The sequence below is a fragment of the Lissotriton helveticus genome, chromosome 8, assembly GCF_964261635.1.
Source record: "Lissotriton helveticus chromosome 8, aLisHel1.1, whole genome shotgun sequence".
NCBI classification, from domain to species: Eukaryota; Metazoa; Chordata; class Amphibia; order Caudata; family Salamandridae; genus Lissotriton; species Lissotriton helveticus.
Window position 1 is genome coordinate 467,464,908 of NC_136069.1, and position 23,519 is coordinate 467,488,426.

Consider the following 23,519-nt stretch of genomic DNA (forward strand, 5'->3'; position numbering starts at 1 on the left):
GGAAACGGGCTCCCATTTAAAACAAGCATTTGCAATGCAATAGGTCTCGCATTTACGCGAGCTTAAGCTATTGACATTGTAAATGACAATTCCTTTTATTTATGTTTTGATAACCAATACAAATAAAAGGCATTGCCATTTACAATGCCAATAGCTTCAACTTGAGCAAATGTGAGACCTATTGCATTGCAAATGCAAGACCTATTGCATTACAAATGCTTGTTCACTATTTGTTTGCAAATCTGTTCATTATGCAGAAGATGCTGGATTGTGTAGCAAGTGCAGCAAATATATAAATTTGCTGAAAACGCCACAGCAGCAGAATTGCACAATTCTAGTGGCCCGGACAATAAGTAAATAAATTAAATTTAAATTAATTAATTTAAAAATGATCTTTAAAAGGAAAATTTTTGCCAAGGTGGCGTTTCTCCTCGCTGTTTTTAGCATTGAAATCTATGTGTGGTGGAAGCAGTCACTGTAACAAAAAATTGACCAATTCACGAGTGCATTTGTCCAAATCTTAGAAGTTCAGAGTGAGGCATATCCTTTGTGGCTAAGGAGTTATGACTTCCATTTTTCATAGAAAAAGTTAAATCATACTAGACTGAAATTACACTTCCAGCACGGTAGCCCTGGGTTTGGAAGGACTATGGGCTCAAAACCTAAATTCATGCACTAAGTTGGTGTCTCATATCAAAAGCAGGGCACATTTGGAGTTAAAATATGTGTTTTTATTTAAAGGTTTTAGACAAAAAAAACAGACACATTTTGTGTCCAGACATCACCGGCTTAAAAAAACAGAAGTACCACTAAGGTCACATCAGTCTAGCAATCACTTCAAACTATGTTTAATAAGGAATGTATACCCCAGCGAGCTGGCCAACGCTCAAAACCACAGATGTTTGTGACTGCTATTGAAAATGTAGGAGCAGGATGTTCTGCTGCTCGTGCCATTTGTCTTTTAAAGTTGACAGTCTATTCTATATACAATTGTAGGCTGGGATCCTGCGGGTATGAAGCAAAAAATGACTGGGTATAGGGAAACAAAGCAAAATGATGTTTGGCAACTTATATTTTTCAGCATGTTGTACAGAAACAAACAGGTAAAGGAAAAAGAGGGAAATTGAGCTTGTGTCTTGAAAACATATGGAGAGTGAGTAAATGTTAATTGTAATGTGAATAAAAGGCCTTTAGGAGTTATCAACACGTAGACTGCGTCATAGCACTTCGAGACAAGTTACATAGCAGCCGCGGCTGTTGAAAACTTAATAGCCTGGACAAAAAAAACACTACTTTCAAAGCTCTATGGCGCCATGATTAAGCGGTTTTGCTCAATCAGTCATTGTTTACATTTGTAACCTACAAATCTGCTTTTCTTGTGAATTTCAGTCCAGGAAGCACTAGAATGTAACTTTAAACCTAATGCTGCTCGCGGCAGTCACTGTGTCGCTTTCTCTGCAAGAGGTGAATAATGCAGATTGAGCAAGCCTGGCCGCCTTGATCAGAAGGTGGAACACACTTCACGGCAACGTACAAGTGACCTGTATCGAACTCTTGCACACCAACATGCCTCGCTCCAGCACCGAACCCTGGGCCTCATACAGTCCACTGAACCGCCAACACAAACACAAGAAGGCATGCTCTATTCCCACAGCATGCTTGTATCCGCCCAAAGATTCCCGCAGTCCAGAGGGCCCATCCTCTTTCCAGAACCCAGTTCAATGCCCATGTAGGCTAGGTTAGCTCAAGGTATTATAAATCATACTCAGTCAGAAGCGTAGAGCAGAAATCAAATTATACTTTTCAAACTAGACAATGTCAATATGAAGGATGGCCATACGTGCCCATGGTTCCAGGAGGGATCTCCAAGATGTTTAACACACATACTTGTGCAACCTTGGTAATGTAGTCTAAATTCAATTGCTAACTAAGAACAGATCCCAGCCTAACCCTGAGAAACAAACTGCACACGGTAGAGGAGAAACCAAAGGTTACAAAAGGACGCCCCTTTGACATGATTCTAGAGCACTACCCGCATTTCAAAAAGAAGACACATTAGCCCCATTACCAATGTGCTGCGTTGTAAGAAAACAAAAATGCAAGACCTATTTCATTGCTTGGCCAGGGTACAGAAAAGTTGCCCACGCTTGAAGGGAGGGGTTACAGTAAAGTTTCTCTCGATGGGAGTGTAGGGGTTATAGTAAAGTTACCTGTGCAAGCCTGACCTCCCTGCGCGCACTTTCCTTGTGAGGCGGACACAGGCAGCCATCAGCTGAGCTTATACTGTCAGTCCCACGGAGGGCGGCGCTGGGGCTGAGAGAGGAGACAGGCAAGAAACTGAGAATCCAGGATTCTCCTGAGGAATAGACTTCTGAAAAAGACTGGTTACAGGTACACACCCGTGGGAGACAGACGTGCAGACAGCCAGAGGAGACGAGCAAGCACATTAGAGTTGTATAGTCGACACAAGACTAGGCAGAGCTGGAGTGAAACGGGAGGAAAGAGAGAGACTGACCCCCGAGGCGGCTAAAGGTTTGATGTAAGTGTGTGAGGTGCCGGGGAACTGGAGGCATCACCTCTCTCGGCCGTCACTCAGTTCAGAGTCGGTATCTGGGCACTACAGAGCAGGAGGCCGCCCACCCTGGGAGGCGAGCGAGCAGCAGCTAAGTGCTAGGCGTAAAGTAACAAGCCGTGCCAGAGAAATAAAAGGCACAGCAGCATAAGCGCCAAATGAAGTTATGGCGTGGCTAACTTTGCCCTCCGCCTGGGGAAGCCCATAAAAAATGAAGAGCGCAACTGTGGGAAAAGCATAAACACGGCAGAAGAGACGGGGATTAGTGACTTACCCAGAATCACAGAACGGTGAGCCGACTCCGAGACTGCTGATGCCATGCAGGATCCCCGTGAGCTTCAAATATTATCTGGAGCCGACGGGGGAGGGAGGGAAAGTGAAAGCGCACCATGGACATCTCTTGTCCGGGCAGGCACGCGAGCAGGAGACAGGGAGGCAACAAAACCCACCACCCCGATTCCGAAGCTAAGACGACAACAATAGTCGCTAGGCGCGTCGCTAGGCGAGACCTAAAAAGGGGTGGTTGGGGAAAAACACTGCACCCTCTGGCAGGCACCCCATGGTGCCTACCACATTGTGCATGGTGGGGAACCCCACGGGCAATATTCAGACGCCTACAGGTGAAGGGGGGCCCGAGCTGGTTCATCTCGGACAAACCTAATCGGAACGGCTGTCCGAATCGGTCATCGTAATTGCTCATCTGGAAACTGTGTCCGTAGAGCTGCACAAGTCTTCTCTGAAACACTGGGGCTGTCTGGATGCCTTTTGGAACCGATTTAGTCTGCTTGAACGGTTTTCGATCATCGTAATTGGTCGTTGGGAAAACTGTAAGATTCGGCAGGAAGCAAGGATTCTGAATGGGATTCGACAATACTGAATCCCCACCGGGAGCCCTTACCAACGACATCGGAATCTGTCCCTTAATGTTTAATGAAACCTCACTCCTGAAACACACAGCAATGGTCATGCAGACCTAAACAGGGCAAGGCGATCATCACTGTAACTCAATGGCCATCTCTCACTTCCACCAATTCCACACCTTAACCCCTCAGAAAGCAGCTCTCTCAGTGTGCTACTTTCCTTGTGGTTCAGTGCGGTCTGTGGCGCCTCAGACAAAAGCTCCTTGGTCATCACTATTATCTTGCAGTTTCGTGTTTGTACATTGATCTTACACCGAAATGCAAATGCAGCATTGATAGTTTTTCTATGGTAGCATTGTGGTTCCTGTAGATGGTTTGTAGAGAGTTGAAGAAGGGTCCATGAAAAAAGATAATCCTTCTTAGGAAGACCACCTTTCCCCTTGAGTATCATATGAAGGTTCCCGTCTGCACAAAACTACATAAACCAGATCGCTACCTTGAGACAAAGTGGAGCATCGTTGAGGATAGACCCCTCAAAGCCGAAACAGTAAGTTTATAGAGGTGACCCAAATTAAAAGTACACAATGAGAATTTCTTTTCATGTGTAATGGGACTGAGGCTAGTCTGAGAAGCACCCAGAAACATGCAAGCAACATGGTGGTCCTGTTCTATGGTGTATGTACCAGTGAAACCTCCCCTCACTAAAAAAATATTTCAAGCAGATAATATACCGGATACTCTAAATCAGAAGAATTCTAGGGCACAGTTTCCTTAGTTTACAATCTGCAAAACAGTTCTGGTCACCAGTCCTTGCTATGTCAAATACTACAGGGGTATCATCAACAATATTGTAAAATCATGCAGAATCTGAGGCACAGCCAATCACTGTCTCATTATTGCTGGGAAGAAATACCCTGCCCGGTCGTCCTTCTCTGCAGTTTGCCTCTTGCTATATGCTGGAGGAATAACTTGCGTTGAAAATCACTCCTCAATCTTCACCAAAACGATTCTTTAATCACATTTTCAGAAAATGAATGAAAGCCAGAGACCAAAAACCAAAGAAACTGTATCCAGATAGAAGATGTAAAAATGAGAACATTTCAGGGACAGACCTTCCCTTCTGTAGCATCAATGGGTGTGCAGAGAAATAGTCCCAGGAAATTTTTTTGCTTGCTTTTAAGTGAACTTCTTTTTTCAGAAGAGCAAACCACAACACCAATTAAGGACTGGGACATGGAGGCAAAAACTGCCAATGCAGGGATTAGAAAGACATATGTGGGGACAAAGGTCATAGGTACTAATTCTCAATTGTTGTACTTTACCTGATTTAAGGACCAACAAGTGGTTTATTATAAGTGCAAAATAAAATACATCTTAAAAACTCAAAAACAACCCTCATGAAAACAAGGGATCAGGCACAGCGAGTTAAAACATTTGTATGACTAGACACCCAGTATGTGACTCGCAGGTTTGTAGTTAATCGCCAACAATTTTACCCTAAACATTTGAACATATCTGCTCCTGCAAAGATCGTGAGCAAATGTGTTTTTTTCCACAGAGGGTATGAGGAGACAACACATCAAAAATTGATGGTTGTGTAGGGTAAGGAGTTTCCACATGGGGAAAATAAATCTGGCTGTGGAGAAAACATTGTCATCACTCAAAAAGTGGTAGTCCTCCTCATGCTGAAATGTACACCCATTACATTTCTATATGCTGAAACTTTTTCACATACAAGTGCACCTGAGAGCTACACTGTTGCAAATTTCCATGAGTCCAAATTTCTAAAAAATCCAAAATGTGCTCTAAACAGATGTAACCCTATAGTGTAACCCTACAGGAGCAAATGTAGGACTTTAAATAAAAAAAGTTTTGTGAATTGAGTTTAATGACCAATGACTTGCCCTATCCATATCAAAGTAGCTATTTGTTTGTAAGATGTACATCAGATAAAGCTCATGAGGAGCACAAAATAATGGCTATGGTAAACATAAGCGAACAGCTTACATCTCTTGCTTTAAAAAGCCTGAAGTTCTGCAGAACAGGTGAACTTCAGATTCAGATTTTTATTTAAGTTTTGGTATAAGCATCTGTAAAAAGACATCAAAACTAAGATACTTGTAAAATTACCCAGAAATACAAATTAAACCATTGTTATGCTTTCGAAAAAACCCTAAAAATTTAATAAAATTTCATTCTGTGGGCGCATCCTCTGATATGAAATTGCTAGTAGTTGATTTGCTGTTCTTTTGCCTAAATTAAAAGTTGTGTCAAGTATCTTGATGGACCTAAACAGAGCATGGGACACAGACAACAATGTTGGACATTTCGTAACCTTAGCGGGTATACCTAATTAATGTTAAGAAAAGATGGATAGGCCCAGGGTTATTGAAATTGGCAAGGCTTGCTTGTGACACGTACAACAGAGGTAAAATAAAGGTTAATGGCCATAAGTCTAATATTGGAACTTATAAAGAGGCATCCATCAAGGATCTCCATCTTCTGCAAGAACATCCATCTTCATTTAATTTCACAAGCATGAATGAGCTACTATTTGCGATTATCCAAAGAGACTTGATTCTCAGTGTTTTCAATGGCCATGAAGCATGAAGTTAGGAAGATCACACCACTGGCTGTAGATGATATTTTTCTATAGCAAAGAGCCTCTTTGTTCCTAACTTCATGTGATTAAAGAGTCTGGGTTACATTTGGTGTTAGGATCAAATGGCATTAAAATCAATTCTGTTCACACTGAAAGGAAGGAATTACTCACTCACTCGAAATTGCCTTTACAAACAGAATAATATAGTGTTAGTATACATTGGCATATGAAAAAATGTCATATGCCGACATCTAGAATACATTCTAGTTTGAATCGGCTGTGCAATCCACTTATTCTGCTATTTTAAAATAAGATCTCATCCTTTCCTTTTTCTTGAAAACAACAGAGAACATATTGCTTAGGCTACTAGGGAACATCGAAAAGCCTTCAAAAAATGTTCATCGCTATGTTCATAAAAGAAGTCAATGACGGACAGTACTACCACATTTTCTTAATGACTAATACGTCACACAGTTCATTGTAAACGGTCAGTATTTACCCCAATTAATAACTTTTCTATTAGACTGAGACAAAGGATCATTGGCAGTAAAAAGCTGTAAAACATCCACTATAGTGGTGATCAAAGCGTGGTAACAAGTCATGGCTGCAATGGAAAAGAAAAACGATGAAGACATTCCCTTTTGGTGGAAGCCAACTACATGAAGTCAACAATCTTGAGAGGGTCAAGAGATGAGCAAAGTACGTCCCATGAGTTGCTTAGTAATCATATAAAAGTGCAGACAATGGGATATCCAGGTAATAATTTTATAAAGGTATTATGGCATGCAGGGCCAGCTTTTGTGCTGGTGGCTGACAGTACTATAATCTTGTTGGTGTCCCCAATGAACTTCTTTGCCATGAATACCCACAATATTACCCTCCTCTCTCCATATTATTTTTCTCACATTTACTTCATTTCTTTTATAGCGCTGCTCATTCCACAGTAGGGTGCCACATCGCTTTGCATCAAACATATTGTACAGAGGCTATGAATTATGCATGTGTAATTGCCTCTATTGTACATAGTTAATTAAATCTGTCACAAGACTCCTTTTTTTAAAAAAACTCAAATTCAATCAAATCAAGCAAAAAGTTATAAATGCAAAATACAAAAAGATTTAAATTGAAAACATTTTAAGATTTAAGAGGCTATTACGTCATCTTGGTCTGATTACCCTTAGATTGTATAGTCCTGTATTCTCAGGCAGTAGTGAGAGACATCTGTGTGCAAGCTTTTTCCAGTTTGTTGTCTACCAAGGTTTTTCCAGTTTGTTGTCTACCAAGGTTAAAAATGTCACTAGCTTGCAGTCCAACTGGGGGTCAGCAGAATTTAAGCGTGCTATCACGGCTTGTCGATGTGTTCAAATCCCACATGCGTTGAATTCTGATTTAAGTAATCGGTTTCTTGCTTAAAGAGCATACAGTTGCAGATCAGATGTACCATGTCCTCCGTTCCATTTCTGCACAGACGACAGTTAGTTGTGGCTTGCCCCCTCTGCCAGAGAGGAAGATGTAGGATGGATGGCAGGTTCCCTAATCGATGTTTTTGGAATTTTTCTTTTGTACGCCTCGAGTACTCCAGGCTGAAGTAATTTTGTGGGCTAAGTTTTATAGCTGTTGATGGTCATCCATGCATGGCTCCATTTTGCAAAGGCAGATTTATCTATCGTACTGTTTTTTTTAAAAGTGCATGAGTGGATGATGTATCCCAAAGCTGGGTGAGCCCCGTAGTTGCAAGGCTACTTTTTCAATAGTTCCCGGCCGGCAATTTTGCATGTGTGTAAACCAATGTGTTTCATTCTATGTGTCAAACAACCATCCTTTTATCTTTCCGGTGAAGAGGTCCAGTAATTTATGAGTTTATGTTTGTTTCTTAGGGCACATGAGTTTTCAATTTCTGGCCTGCTCCACTGAGCCTGTGTATTCTAGTTTTCTTGGCCAGTGCTGAGCGTGAACATTTCACGGCCTCTCGTGTCAGTTTAGACTTTACCCGAGAGCCACTTTATTTCTTATTTGTGCGAGTAATTGTTGGTTTGCTCAGAAGATCTAAGGTTTCTGAAGAAGTCGACACTTGATGGTTATCAGGTTTGGTGCTTATTTAACTATTGTTCTTATAAACAATGGGACATCCGAATGTTCGACCTCTGTTGACTTATGGAGGTTTCTGCTCCTGATGCCTCTGGCTACAGATTTGATTCTAATCCGGTGTCATCTTCTTTCTTTTTGGATCCTTGGTAACACTTATGTATTGTTTATAGGACCATTAAGTAATTTTTAATGGGTTCAATTACAGATGAGAATGAGGGGAATGTATTGAGAGTTAGTATTCTAATGAGGTCATAATGGAATAAGAGATTTTGCTCAAACAACCAGAATAACCCCCCATGGTCAACAGGAAATAACATGCATGTGTTACTTTACTATGAATATTCATTACGGATTGCATATGATGAGGTGAAATGCATTACAAGTTATAGCTATGACTGTTCAATCGGCTACACGCTATTAATAATTTTGCCAAGAATTTTGGTATTAGGAGACCTCACTTTATGGTGGAGCCGCGAGGGTGGGAGAGCAATTTCACTGACAATGAGTCAGTGGTCTTGATTTTAAATGTATGTACTCGACTGGTTATTTTAAAAAGAAAAGAAAATATTTATCATTTTATGATAGTACAACAACCATCAATTAAACAAAGCTCAGTGCAGCAGTCCAGTAGCATACAGTATCACAATAAGGAGACACATTATACATGCGTTAGGACCATCAAGTGTTCAATCTCGAGTTGCTGAAAGAGTAGTGAGGAAGATCATACACATACCATGGCGAACATCCATTAGTTCTGTCATTTGTCCATGTTCATGGTTCCCCCTTGTATCTAGAGCGGGTAAGGTGGCAGGGGGACCCTGATCTTCACTTTCATCTCCTTTAGTGTCCACCCCGGATGCAACTCCCTGCAGAGCGCCACCATTCAGGTGGAAATTGTCAGACGTATCCTCAGACTGTGCCATTGGTGGCTCCGCTGCCTCTCCTATCAGGTCCAACATCTCTGCCCACTTTCCCAGGTCCCTCTCTGCATTCTCCATCTCTGCGCATTACTTTCAGCAGCCGTTCCTTAGCCACCGTCCATTCTCCCAGGTCTGACTGCCATTACTGCCCACCTATGGGCCTGCGTGCACATATTTGCTCATTCCCAGGTTTGACAGAGGCTCCTGCAATGCCGAATTCGTAATAAATCAGTGGTTCTATAATGCATGCGATCAGTCCACTACAGTATCCCTAGCTAAGTATTAATTTGAGCGTCTGTGACTCGGTTAGTTGCTGTGGGAAATCAGTTAATATCTCCCAGACCATGGAGGACATTTGGGCCAAGTGGAGGAATTGCCCCGGGCTAAGACTTAAGGCCTGCTTTGAACGTGCCACCCCCATGGAGCCCCCGCCCAGCCACTTCCTTGGCTCCATAACGGTTTGGATATGTTAGACGGGTCATAACCACCACACCAGCAACATTTTGACTAATGGAGACCTACACAAAACACATCTAAAATTCATCTCGAGGGAGGGGGGGGGGGGCGCTAGAGGGTGCACTGCGGAATGGCTGGCTCTTGAGACAGCTCCGCCGGACCTCTGCCTAACGATGATTATAATGCTGCAATAAGGTCCGCTGCAATCGTTTCCTGCATAAAATCTGGCGTCAGAAGGGGCCGTGAGAGTGATATGGTAACCAGCTAAGATTAAATCGGCCCGACGGCCGCAGAAAACGGGACCGAGACACCTTTGCTGCTAAGAGCCCAAAATGGCGTTTCCCAAGCGACACTACTGTGCGGGAGATCTTTGTGAGCTGGCGGACCCGGAACAGCTATAATGCCGGTAAAGACGAAGCATGCGATGCGGGGCATTGGAAGAGGGCAATGTGCAATGTGTGTTCTGCAGGTTGGCGGAGTTATATGCCTATAGTTATTTGTTCCTTTAATGGCATCGGCGCCTTTAAGAAATATGCCCGGCCACAGACTAAGATGGCGCCTTGCATAGCAGACCTGCAGCACCACGGAAACCGGTACTGATGGCAGCGCTGCGACAGGGATCAGCCGCTTTTCCCCACGTGCCGCTTCGGCTATATGTGTCCACTGAGACTGTGGGAAAATAAAGCACGTACTTGTGGCATACAGCTGGCAGCCCGTACCGGCATTGTCTCACTGTGGGCTGTACCTTGCAATAAATGCGGTGACTCGTAATCAAAATGGCGGCCGCCGCTGCATAAAGAGTGGGCGCGAAATGTCCTGACGAACTGAACATCTACACGCGGAGCTCCCTTAAAATCCATACGGAGCACTGGACTGCTGCTCAGCCCTATGAGCGCTTTCACAGCGATCTCACACCAGGCACCATTGCAATCACGAGCCGCCCTCGGGACCCGAATGAGACAAGACAGTGAAACCACGGGGGCCCCTTCCCTTCGCTGCCGCCCGCGGGGTTGACTGATACGACGGAGAGGCAGATATGAAGGCTGGCTTCTTGATATGTGCAGCAAATGAGAATTAGCACAGGACTTTCCCCCTAACTTGTGGCGGCGTTGGCAGTGGGCGCCCGAGGACCTGTCTGCTAGGCTGAGGATTACCAATGCAAGAGTGAACTGAGCGTGGGTGCACTGTGGAAGCGAGGCTCACACACCAACTTTATTGACCGCCTGCAAGTGAGAGGGCTCTTGCTGCTTCTCTTTACCTTCTCGACCCGCGCACGATATCGAAATCATGGGTAAACCGGACAAGCAACAAACGAAACTGCAATTCGCGGCGGCCAGACAGACCAGGGGCACACCGGCGCACTCAGATACAGAACAAGAAACCGAAAACACTGAAGGTGAAGGTATGGAGAAGGTGTTGCGTGCCATACAGCATAGTCTGCAGGACATGAACGGCAAGCTCGATAACCTCACGCAGAGAGTGGACAACATGGCGGCCAAAATAGATAAACATGGAGAGCGCCTAGTGGAGGCGGAAACCAGGATCTCAGCGGTCGAGGACGAAACTAAGTGAACCACGCAAAGTTGCGCGAAGATGGCAAAAGATTTGGATGAACTGCGACATAAAGCGGAAGATTTGAAAGAGAGGTCCCGCCGCAATAATGTACGGATCACGGGCATTCCAGAATCCACTAATGTGGGTAAGATGGAAGCGTATGTGGAAGACCTTCTCACTTCCATATTTGACAAAGAGGCGCTGTCGGCTGTCTTCTTGGTGGAGCGGGCACATCGTACCCTTGCCCCGCGTCCTAAACCGGGTGCCCCACCACGTCAATAGTGGCCCGCCTGCTCAACTGAAGGGACAGAGATGTAATTCTACGGCTGGCACGAGAAAAAGGCGACATACAACACCAGGGCAACAGACTAGAATTCTACCTAGATCACACTATGGCGGTGCAGCTGGCGAGAAAGGAATACAGCTCGGCGAAGAAGAAACTTAGAGAACTGGGCATTGAATACACCATGCTTTATCCTGCATAGCTCAAGGTAACTCATGAGGGCCGATCCACAATGCTCCTTACACCGCAAGCTGCACATGAATACATAAAGACTGTCACTCGACAACGGAAGGAGAACAACCGAGAAGCACAGCGGCAGGAGTCTGATTAGAGTTACCGGGTGAACTACTCAAGGAGTGTGGAGGTGACTCGTGTATATGGTAAAGTATGGCGTCTCGCCCTCTAACATATATGGTCTTGCCCCGGCTTGCTCTGAATGTACCTGTACTGACGCCGACATATACACATTGAGATGGATGGAGGGAGTGACTCTAATGAAACTTTGTGATGTCCCTTATGATCTCCGGTGACCTCCTATACACTGTACGGATCAAGAGTGCTGGGTGCAAGGGGAAGGTGAAGTACTATGACCAAATGGTCGATGCAAAGTTTCCACTGACACATAAACTGTTGTTTGGCGCGCACCGCCCGCCACCGGCTGGCTATGGTGTAATGTAGATGACTTAAATGTCCGATACACACTGTAGCGATATGAGGGCCGCACGAGACACGGGTTACTTTAATCACATTACTGAGACCATATGCTATGCATGAGATGAATGAGATGGCCTTGGTCGAGGGCCCTGAGGACAGCGTCTCATCTTCCGGGTGAACAATGGGCTGCAACTCACCGATTGCATTTACGTAGCATTCCATTGGTGGTTGCAATGAAAGAATACGCAACAGCAGCGTTTTCTTTTCTTTTTGATTAAACTATTATGTTGGGCAGTTGTCCACATCCACTATGTGGATGCAGATGTGTGCACTGGGCAGACCCCCCACGTGGGTACTCCCCGACAATTGGTTTAGCCAATGTTTGGTATGTTACTGGGGATGGCTTTGGCAAGGTTGGGATGCTAAAGTGGGTGGGGGAGAGGGGGGGGGGGGGAATTGGGACTGTTCGAATGAGACCTATGCACATGAGAAACATTGCGGACTCCTGGTACGCTAAGAACTTACTGGATGTGACACAACCCAAATGCGAAAGTTCAACATTTAATAGGTTATGCATGCTGTCGTTGATTGTAACAATTGGTTGCTATTGTTTAATTCGCTGCCACACTACATACTAAGAACTTAAACTTTCTCTCCTGGAATGTACGGGGACTGAAAGACCCGAAAAAAATTCGCCAAATTTTTGCCTACTTAGACAGGCAACACATTGATATAGCAATATTCCAGGAGACACATACTGCGGCTACCTCAACAACTAAGATAGGTCTTAGGTGGGCGGAATCTGCACATGCATCAAACTACTCTACGTATTCTAGAGGAGTGCTTATTCTGGTAAAGAAAGGTGTTCATTTTAATATCGACCGAATACTGAGAGATGATGAGTGCCGATATGTTATAGTGGTGAGCACGATACGGAATCAAAAGCTGACGTTAGTAAACACCTACGGCCCTAATGTTGATGACCCGGCTTTTTATACCAAAGTATGGCAGGTCCTCTTGGACTTCAGGGACACACATTTGTTATGGGGAGGTGATTTTAATATCACATTGCAGGATGAACTGGACAGATCGGGGAGTAATGTAGAACCGCACAAACATGCTCTAGACACACTACGCGACGCTATATCAGACCTCCAATTGACAGACCTGTGGAGGGAGAGACACCCTAATAGCACAGAAGCTACTCATGTCACTGCTGCGTATAATAGCTGGTCGCGCATTGATTACTGGATAGGAACGGGTGACATCTCACTATGGACCACTGCCATTAAGCACCTACCCCGTACCCTGTCTGATCACTGCCCAGTACTCTTGCACTGCACTGCAGATACCACACTACTCCCCGCCACCTTTCACGTGGAGATTTAATGCCTCAGCATTATTAGACTCAGTTTACACTGACACTATACACACAGCAATTGTGGATTTTTTGCTAACAATGCACCTACAACTGAGGACCCGGGGCTCTTATGGGAAGCTTTCAAAGCCACGATTAGGGTTACATGCATCAGTACTACTGCGGGTATCCTCAAAGACATCAGACAGCAACTAGCCACAAGGGAACACCAGCTGCGACATTTAGAGCAACAATATGCCAACGCACAAGAAACCGCATTACTAGGCGACATAAAAACAGTACTGTTGGAACATCAAACTTTTGCTAATGACGAGATTAAATATCTCTCGAAGAGGCACACAGCTAGAGCTTATGGAGAGGGAGGCCGTCCGGGTAAAAATCTGGCAAACAGAATATGCACCGGCTGTACCCCACAACTGATCCAAACAATCAGAGACCCTGCTGACACTCCCAAGCGTGATATGGAAAGGCATACTGTCAGAATTTATAATCACCTATGGGCAGCTATATATGTCGCGCCCCACAGCCATGGTAGATGAAATTATGGATTATTTGGCCGACGTGGAGATAGCATGGCTCTCTGACGCTCATAGGGAATATTTGTCCCAACCCGTAACAGTGGAAGAAATCACGACTGTAGCACTGGGCCAAGATGGGTTTACAGGAGAATTTTATAAAGCGTTTGTGGATCTCCTGGCCCCACACATGGTAAGAATGTACGGAGTGGCACATGAACAACAGACTCTCCCGCCCACACTACGGGAAGCCATGCTCATTGCCCTACTCAAGCCTGATAAAAATCCAGAATACTGTGACTCATATAGGCCGCTGTCTTTAATTAATGTGGACCCCAAGATCATTACTAGTCTCTTAGCGGCACGCCTCAAACCTCTAATGCCGCTACTGGTTAGACCTGACCAAGCAGGGTTCATCCCCAATAGATCAACGACACACAACACAAGGACACTATTTGCATTAGCGCATTATTTGCCCCCTGAAACTAAAGCTGCTGCGGTCCTCCTGGACGCAGCAAAAGCGTTCGACACAATAGAATGGCCATACTTACATGCTGTCCTAAGACGGATGGGATTCCCCATTATATTCCAGCAGTGGATATCTATGCTTTACACGAACTTAACTGCTCGTATCAACATAAACAAATATATATCGGATCCAATCACAATCACAAGGGGAACAACACAGGGTTGCCCCCTGTCCCCCTTATTATTTGCATTGGTGCTAGAACCCCTTGCCTGTAAGATTAGACAGCACCATCATTACTCAGCACTGCAATTTCGACAACGCCAATTACACATCTCGCTTTACGCGGATGACATGGTGGTATATGTCCGTGATCCTGCCCAACATCTCAACCCGCCAATTCGTGAATATATAAAATTTGGACAACACTCCGGCCTCAAAATCAACTGGTCCAAGTCTCAAATTATCCCACTCACTGACAGTACTGCTCCGTTTACTATGGACTACCCGCTGGAATGGAGAGAGGAACCGACGAGATATTTGGGCGTATGGTTCCACAGTGACCCTGAAGTAGTCATACGCACCAATTATGGCAAAGTAATTAGTACCATGGAAGACAAAATCAAAAGATGGAACCAGCTGCCGCTATCACTGACGGATAGGATAGCTATAGTGAAAATGGTGCTTCTCCCCAAATTCCATCCATCCCATCAAGCCCCAAATAGAAGTTTTTAGCAACATTAAAAAAATGACCCTGAATCTAATATGGGCCGGAAAACATGCCAGACTAGATTTACAGACACTAACTCTGCCGTATGCCCAGGGGGGGGGGGAGGGGGGGGGGGGTTTAAAGTGCCGGATTTCCTGCTCTACTATTTAAGCGCGCAAGCGCAATTCGCTCACTATTGGTACCATGAAATACCGTTCATGACACATGTGGCGATAGAAGAAGGAGATGCACTCCCTATACCACTGCAAGCCATACTACCCCACAAGAGACCCCCACTGCATGCACGTGACATCAACACAATAGAAACCACTAACGAAGCCTGGTATCTAATAGGTAAAAAGGCGAACAAGCTCCCGCTGTATGCGCCTGCACTTCCTCTGCAACACCATCCTGCGTTATCTGTTACAAAAGAAAAAGTGGGCATGGACCTCCTCAGGCAAGCAGGTATATACAAAATGGGTGACCTGTATCGGGAGGGACAGTTTCGGACACTAGACACTCTGACGTATATTAGCAATCCGACGCCACTTTTTATTTTTACATATTACCGGCTCCAAAGGGCGATCAGGGAACTATATCCCTCGTACCCTGAAGAACCACAGCGATTGTCCTCCTTGTAATTTCTATTAACGACTCCCACAGCACAGAACATGGTATCTAAACTCTACAATAGAATGCAGGGGGATATTGAAGGTAACACAAACAAAGCAATGACGAGGTGGAATGTAGAACTGGCTTTCCCGCTAACACCAGAGGAATGGACCACTACGTGCTCCTTAACTAGTCTCTTAACACCCAACAATAACCTACGAATAATCCATTATAAATATCTGCACCACATGTATTACACGCCCCAGCGCCTCTATAAATATGGCCTTAGTGGCGATTCGCTTGTAAGAGATGCCATGCTGACGACGCTGGATTTCTCCATCTCGCATGGTATTGTCCACCTGTGGCCAACTACTGGACAACAGTGATTCAAATGCTGAGTGTTATGCTTGATATAACACTTGAAAATACTATACGCACATGTTTGCTAGGGCTGGTGCCTACATTACGAGCACGGAAACGCAAATTTTGTGTCATAGCGCTTTTAATGGCTAAACGCAGAGTGTCCATGAGTTGGAATGGAACTGGCTCTCCGAGCACGAAACATTGGATTATGGACCTCACTTATTGTAAGGACACTCTGTTAACATATGAGGAGGAGCTCTCAGCTCGGTCGAGACCAAAGGACTATTGGTTGTATCTTGTAGACTACCTGAAATCACATCAGCTAGATTAACAGGCATGTATTAGACTCTAGGCATATAATCCGTGTAGGTTGTGTAATATTGACGCTCACTGCCGGGAGGATGAATGTTGATGTGCATGGGTCGTGTTTTTTTGTTGTTTTGGTTTAATTGTTTGTTAACAGCAAAAAAAGGTAAAATGTGATGCCAATTTCTAAACTGACTGAAATCAAAGCTTGCTTGATATGCTACCATAACACAGGAATCAGATGCCATGAACATTGCCGCCCGTCCCCCGGGATGTGGGCTGAATGGCTGTGTGAAATACTACACGACTGCTATTGTTTGACTTTTGATTCCTTACAAGATGTACTGTAAAGAGCTAAATGACTGCATCACGATAAATAAATAAATAAAATAAAAAAACATTCATCTCCCAGGTCTCTACACTTGGCGTACCACAAATGGACATTATCTGGTCATCTCCGTTCCCACTGTTAGCAGCTGTCACAAGATCATCTTCTTCCATCACTCCACTGAGAAGTCACTTTGACATTTTGTCCCTCATGGCACCATTGCACTGCATAATGTAAGAGGTTAGCCAGATAGTATAACTGGAGGTCAGGCAGACCCAAGCCTCCTATGTCTTGATATAATTTGTGCATCTCCAGCTCATCCCTACTCCGCTAGCCTGCCCACACCAGTGAGGTCAGGAGGCTATTCAGTTACTGAAACATCTGTCTCGGTATGTGACTCTAGGAATGCTGGAGCACATAGTGGCAGCGTGGCAGGAATACCATTTTAATTATCGTCACTCTGTCCATAACCGAAAGTGGGAGTGTATTCCAGAATCTGATCGACGCCTGCAATTAACTCTATCCATATTGTAGCTAAATCGGTCTTCAGGGTTCTGTGCCACCTACATACCAAGGTATCGAAATGACTGTGTATCCCATTTAAGTGCCGGGTAAGGCAGTTCCACTCTGTCCTCCGTGGCCCATTCCTCCTAAGTGCTACCAAGTCAAGAAACCGAAATTCTAATTACATCAAATAATTTGTGTTCTTTCTAATGTTAAGACTGTCTGAAATATAATTTGTGTAGCTTTTGATGGAATAAATCATTGTTGAACTATCCGATTCTATTCTGTTTACCAAATCCCTGTGATAGAAGATTCCTCTCATTATCATATGTTGTTTCCTTTGCTATAAAAAACTCACTTTTAAATTGTGCCTTTAACAATTAGAGTGCCGGGGTCTAGTCCTTGATGTATGCTGAACAAGCCACTTTTTGACTTGCTCTAACTGATATTCTGGGTAGTGGGATATCTTACGCTGAGAGGCACCTATTAGAATTGATCAAATGTGACATAGTGACAGCGAATTTTTACCTATATCTGATAACATCTCCTTTGAAGGGCGACAATATATCCACCACTACCGTGTGTGGTCCACTGCTATTGCCTTATTGACTCTACTGATCTTACACTTTTACTTTCCCCTGCTTGTCAGTTAGCATTTTATTTAAAAAGTTCAGTACACATTACAGAGCTCCACCAATAACTCCTTCATTCCACAAACTGAAAAAGTCAAACAGTCCCCAAGAAGTTGGAGCTTAGGCCCAACCACTCACTGGCTGAAATTAAGCAGCTGGAATAATGGTGGATGGGTTTTGTCTATGCCTTCATGAGTATTTCTGTCTCAGCAACCTGTGCATGGTGTCCAAATGTAACATATTCTACTTGCTGCTCTCTTTCTGGAGCACGTTGTGAGGTCCAAGTGATTGGCTTGAGTACAAGTATGAAAACTACAGGGATCTAAATGATGATGCTAAAAAGTAAAAGAGGAAAATAAGCTTTGCTGCTATACACTCTGTTGTGTAAAAATGTGGAACTGCTGTTGAGAGGCAAGCAGATTTCTGTCACAACCAAATCAAGTCCCCATGCTTCAGATGATTTTAACTCCTTGCATCAACACACTAAAATGCCCTCTTCCAAGATAAAATCTACCATCTTCAAGACCACCTTGAAATTTGCTTCAAACATAGTAAGTAGCGCTTACTTTGTCTCCAGGACTAGCTCAATCCTTCCGCCTCCCCCACTTCAGTCACTCACAGGTAATGTGACATGGACGGCGAGCATTGCGATCTCCATCTGGACTAACGTGCAACTACTGATCACAACAGTCTTGTGCTTCACCTTCCTCCCCACATATTTAGTGCACGTTACAAATTACTGCAAAGTGTCCTAGCTACTGCAGTCTGTTTGGGATGCTAATCAAATGTATGCTAATGTAGAAAGTACTCAAGAGTAGTATATGTTTTTTTTAAACCAAGCACGTTGAGCAGAAGTAATCAGGTTCCTGTATCCACCATAAGTTGGCCCTGAATCTCAGACTGGTAACTTAGATAAAGAGGTAAAACAACAAAAATCTATTAGCTTTGGGACTGATTACAATAGAAGCATTAGAGCACTATCAATGCCTTGATTTGGAACTGTAGAGTAACACCTGGGATTGATGTTCTGGCACAAGATAAATCAGTAAAAGCAATGCAAAGATGAAAAAAGAGCAAAAACTTCTGATTTGATTTAATATAGTGCAAAAACAAATGTAGAATTTCAGTTATTACTGAGACATACATCAGCAGGTTAGCAAATAATTTAGTACAAAAGGTCTGGAGTACTAAAGGCAGCACTACCAGAACTACAATATTACACAGATAACACTTGACATGATTTCAAAATAAGTAGTGTGTGAACCATGATTTCTTTTTGGGATACTACAAAAGGTCGACTGGACATTTCATAAAGCCACAATTGTGTCCAAGGCTCCATGGCATTTGGCAAACTTAGAGAAGTTTTGGAGTTACCTCTGCATCGTATCGGACAGCAGCAGAGAGCAATGAGAAAGCATTCTCGACAGTAATTCCTCTCTTTATGATATGCTGGCACAGCTTTTTCAGTCTGTTTTCACAGTAAGAAGTAGCCAAATCTAGTAGCCCTAAAAATGAAGGTACATAACACCATAAACAACACTATGACAATGATGCATTTAAAAAAATTGTATTTACTTCTTAATTTGCCACACATACATTTGCCACCAATAAATAAATTGCCAGCAGTTGCTTCCTTCCATTGTGGGCAGTTTTGTAATTTTTCAATGTTTATCTATACATTTTACATAATTATCCCAGTCCTAAACATAACGGTGCAGGAAAGGATTTGTAGTGAGTTTTTGATCACCCATTCAATTCAGTGTCTATGTAGGTAAAACAAACAGATTCTATTTTGCTTGTTTTGGTTTTTCCATTTGTGTTCTATCCTTTATTTTATCAAAGAAATATGGTAATACTTCATGACAGAAACAGAACACTCACCATTATTCTACAAACAATACACTAAAGCATATCTGAAAGTGTGATTCACAAAAGAAAGTGTGCATCTAAGTTTCACTTAGGTGTTAAAAGAGTTGAAGTTTTAAATTCCAAATAATGTTTTTAGAATTAGATTGACTAATATTTCTGACTACAAATTCCACTTGCAACTGGGGAGAAAAAAGTTGAATGTAAGTTTAGGTTTTGGGCATGCAGTTCTCAATGAGGGGAGAGAGTGTGGGTACTGGAAAGGGAATACACATTCACACACAAAACCTTTAATTTTGGGGTATTCCTAACCATTTGCAATGCTTTTCACAAACAGTTTACATAACATTTTGTTTATCTACAGTTTGTGAAACTGTGTACCCACTGCACCAATCCTCCAAACTCACAGTATCTCCCCCTACTTAGAGATTGAAAACTATAGGTTTTCTGATGGCTGTGCATTCTATTGTTCTGCCCTTGAAACATCTGACCTTAGGCACCAGCTTTTACAAAGCCATGAAGTCACAGTGAAGCTCACCTTGTTCTATTCAGACCATCAATTAGGCAACATGTGCCACGTTTTGGCAGCTATAGAGTGACTAGGGATATAAGAATAAGGTGATATTTGTAAACAGGATAGAACCAGGTAACTTTCACAGCTTTTAGGCAGCTGCATTCAGTTTCCTGTAAACATGAAGATAAAAGGGGTCGGCAATCATTCGGTCAAAATATCAGTCACAGGTAGAGTGTTATCTAAATTTTTATAGATCAGGAATTCAAAGGGGTATGAGGTCATAAGAGAGAGAGGTGTGGTAGTGATTTCTAGAGCTAATACACCTAACTTTCAGTTTGAAATGTAACAAATTTGATAATCTTGAACCTGTAAATATTTTGCAGTCAGTCCAACCGACTACGATGTCAAAGGTAACATATAGAGTTTGCTCCCGCCGCTGTACATAGGTCCAGATTCACAAAGATTTTGCTGAAATTCATGAGTAAGCCAACAGTACTACAAGAGTTAGTAACACTTACACACTAGTCTTGTGAATAGGGACCTATGTGTCTAATCTGATGAACATAAAACTTAACTTTTCAATATATAACCCTATACTGTTTTCTTAACGCCGACATTCATATTTTCCCAGTTCTTTAAACTATTTTGTAGCCAACTTACTTTTGCTGGAGTGAATTTAATTTTATAAATTAAAACACATTAAACCAAAAAATGAAAGGTTTGTATGAAATAACACCAGTATGATAAATGCAAATTTTGTAGTAGGTAGACATATCTAGGCGTTCCAACCAAACAAGTGAAGTAATATAATGTACTGACTTAAGTTAGCCTAGCTACTGATGCCATATTAACAGGAAGGCCTGTTTACCATGCAGAACTGTTGTTGTGCACAAGAGGTTTTCCTCTTCAGATGCTTTAACTTCCCAGAAGCCTTCTGTTAGTTAATGAATAGGTGTTTGTTACGTATTAGACAACTGATAGTGAGTTCTCATCAAGAGAAGAGGAGATGGCAGGAAGCATAACTAACAGGACAAACTGCCTGAACCGCAAGATGTAGATGAAGTATCTTTTCCAAGGACTTATTTCTGGGGTCTATTGTGAAGACACGAGAAACTAGAGTTCTACCTGCTCCCGGGAGTTTACTGAAATCCTACTGGATGCTGAAAACAGAGAATGAGTCATTTGTTTTGACTTAGGATTTATCATATTTATATTAGTGCAAGTTCCTAAAGGGGAGGAAGCACTCTGGAAACCCTCTTTCTAGTACTCTAGGGTATCTCTCTTCATGAGGGATTTCTTTTGAGCCCTTTCCTTTCAAAAAGGTCTGCTGATTTCTAGCTGAGAATATTTTCCAGCATGAAAACTCTCTATTACTTAAGTGCAAAGGTTTCATTCTTATGCATTTTATTTTCTTAACAGAACTCTTTTTTGGGTTTCAGAACTGAGAACTTTTCTAAGACTTATTTACGAAATTATAATTTTATTATATTTAATTTAGAGCAGGGAAATTTCTTTATGGAACACATTTGCTGCATTATATCAGTTTTATTTGTAATACTTACTACTATATTATTTGACCTTGTTTTGATATATCTATTAATGGATTATTTGACTTGGTAATTATGATAACTAATCAAACCTTATAAAAAATGGAGGAGGAGCTACGCGCGCATCCGAGAGGGCCGCGTGAGCACAGGGCTCCCGAGGACCCTCGCTGCCTCCCGCATTTATCCTGGATGATATCCTGATTTGACGGAAGGTCATTGAAGACATAACCCGGCTGATGTATTAGCAGGTTTTTGGGTCGGAATCGGACACAGGCTCCCCGAGCTTCGCCGTCTTGAAATTTATGGCCTTCTCCATGGAACAGCCTGGACCTTGAGTTGTGGCAGTGCCCAGGTCGTAATTTAACAACAACGGCTTGAGGGGATCAGACCACAGCCTCACTTCACTTTCGGTTTCGTTTTCTCCAGCGCACTGTCTCCCATCTGTGGTGTGTTTGTTGATCGGACGAGCTCTGCTGCCAGCTCATCGAGCTTCGAGCTAGCGACTGTTTGGCTGTGGACTCAAATTGGCCCAACTTTGCCTCCCGTATTCTTGTGTGTGAATTTTAAGGAGCCATTTGGACCAGATCCCAAGCCTCCCTCCGGGGCACCCGGCTCGCCATGACGGGCAAGCCCGAGGGTGAAAAACGGAAGGTCAAGACCACTCTCCGTGGAGGTTCAACCCAGACGAATGTCATGGATCGCTACACACTTTCTAAAGGATCCCCTGGAGGCGCACCTAAGGACCGGGAAGAGACTGTTGACGATCCTGCTGCATTGGCAGAATTAACGCTACAAGACGTGATGGGCGCCATTGCTGGTATTCGGTCTTCCATTGGCCAACAGTATGAAGCCCTGGCTCTGAAGTTGGACACGGTGGCTATTGATGTCAACCTCATTCGAACTGATTTGGCCAAAACGAACGAGAAGGTGAAGTCATTGGATCTCAAGACGTCCAGCCTAACCACGGATGTGTCCGACTTGCAAACAGAAGTGCGCAACCTTAGATCTGCTAACGACTTTTTTGCTCGTCGCTTGGAGGATTTTGAAGGCCGTGCACGGCGCAACAACGTGCGTATTATTGGGGTCCCGGAAGATTCTAGTTCACTCGCCACAGATCTTCGAGTGGAGGACCTCATTCTTAATCATCTTGCACCCAAGGGCCTGAGTAAGTTATTTGCCATCGAACGTGCGCACAGACTGCCAGGGGGGCAGGCGAAGCCCGGTTCCCCCCCCCCCCATCCGATTATTGCACGGATTTTCAACTTCAGAGATCGCGACACCATTCTACAGGCGGCACGGACAAGCGGCCCTACGCAGTTCGAGAACGCTGCTGTGAACTTCTATCCGGACTTTTCCAATCGGTCCAGAAACAACGAATGGGATTTCAAGGGGTGAAACGGCGACTAAGGGACATGGAACTAAAATATGCTATGTTATTCCCGGCCCGACTGCGTGTTGAATATGACAATCGCACATTCTTCTTTGTCAGACCTGAGGAAGCGAGTGACTGGTTGGACACTTTGCCGGCTCGTCGTGCTGGCCATGAACGTGCTGGTGGTGCTGAGGGGGGATTGATGGACCAAGAATGATTATGGCGCCTGTGTCCAGAACACTGTTTAACGTATCCAGCTGAGGCTCACTGACTTCCTTGATCATTCCATTCGTACTTGGGGGGTGGCGGGATGGCGGGACCCTTCTCCTCCTCTGGGGTTTTCTTTGTGCAGATTAGTTCTTTGTTTGTAATTGTCAGGGCGACAGGCACACTGCAAATTGGGGTGGCTTTCGAGTCG

At 43.7% G+C, this 23,519-nt stretch overlaps 1 protein-coding gene across 6 annotated transcripts in view; it reads right to left on the reverse strand.

Annotated features, from left to right (window-relative positions):
- Positions 1–23,519, reverse strand: part of RCBTB1 (RCC1 and BTB domain containing protein 1) — a 255,543-nt gene that overhangs the window by 33,622 nt on the left and 198,402 nt on the right. For all 6 annotated transcript variants that reach the window (XM_078657360.1, XM_078657364.1, XM_078657359.1 and 3 more), the window contains one exon: positions 19,177–19,307. In XM_078657360.1, the coding sequence (XP_078513486.1) occupies positions 19,177–19,307 (131 nt within the window). The remainder of the gene's footprint in view (positions 1–19,176; positions 19,308–23,519) is intronic.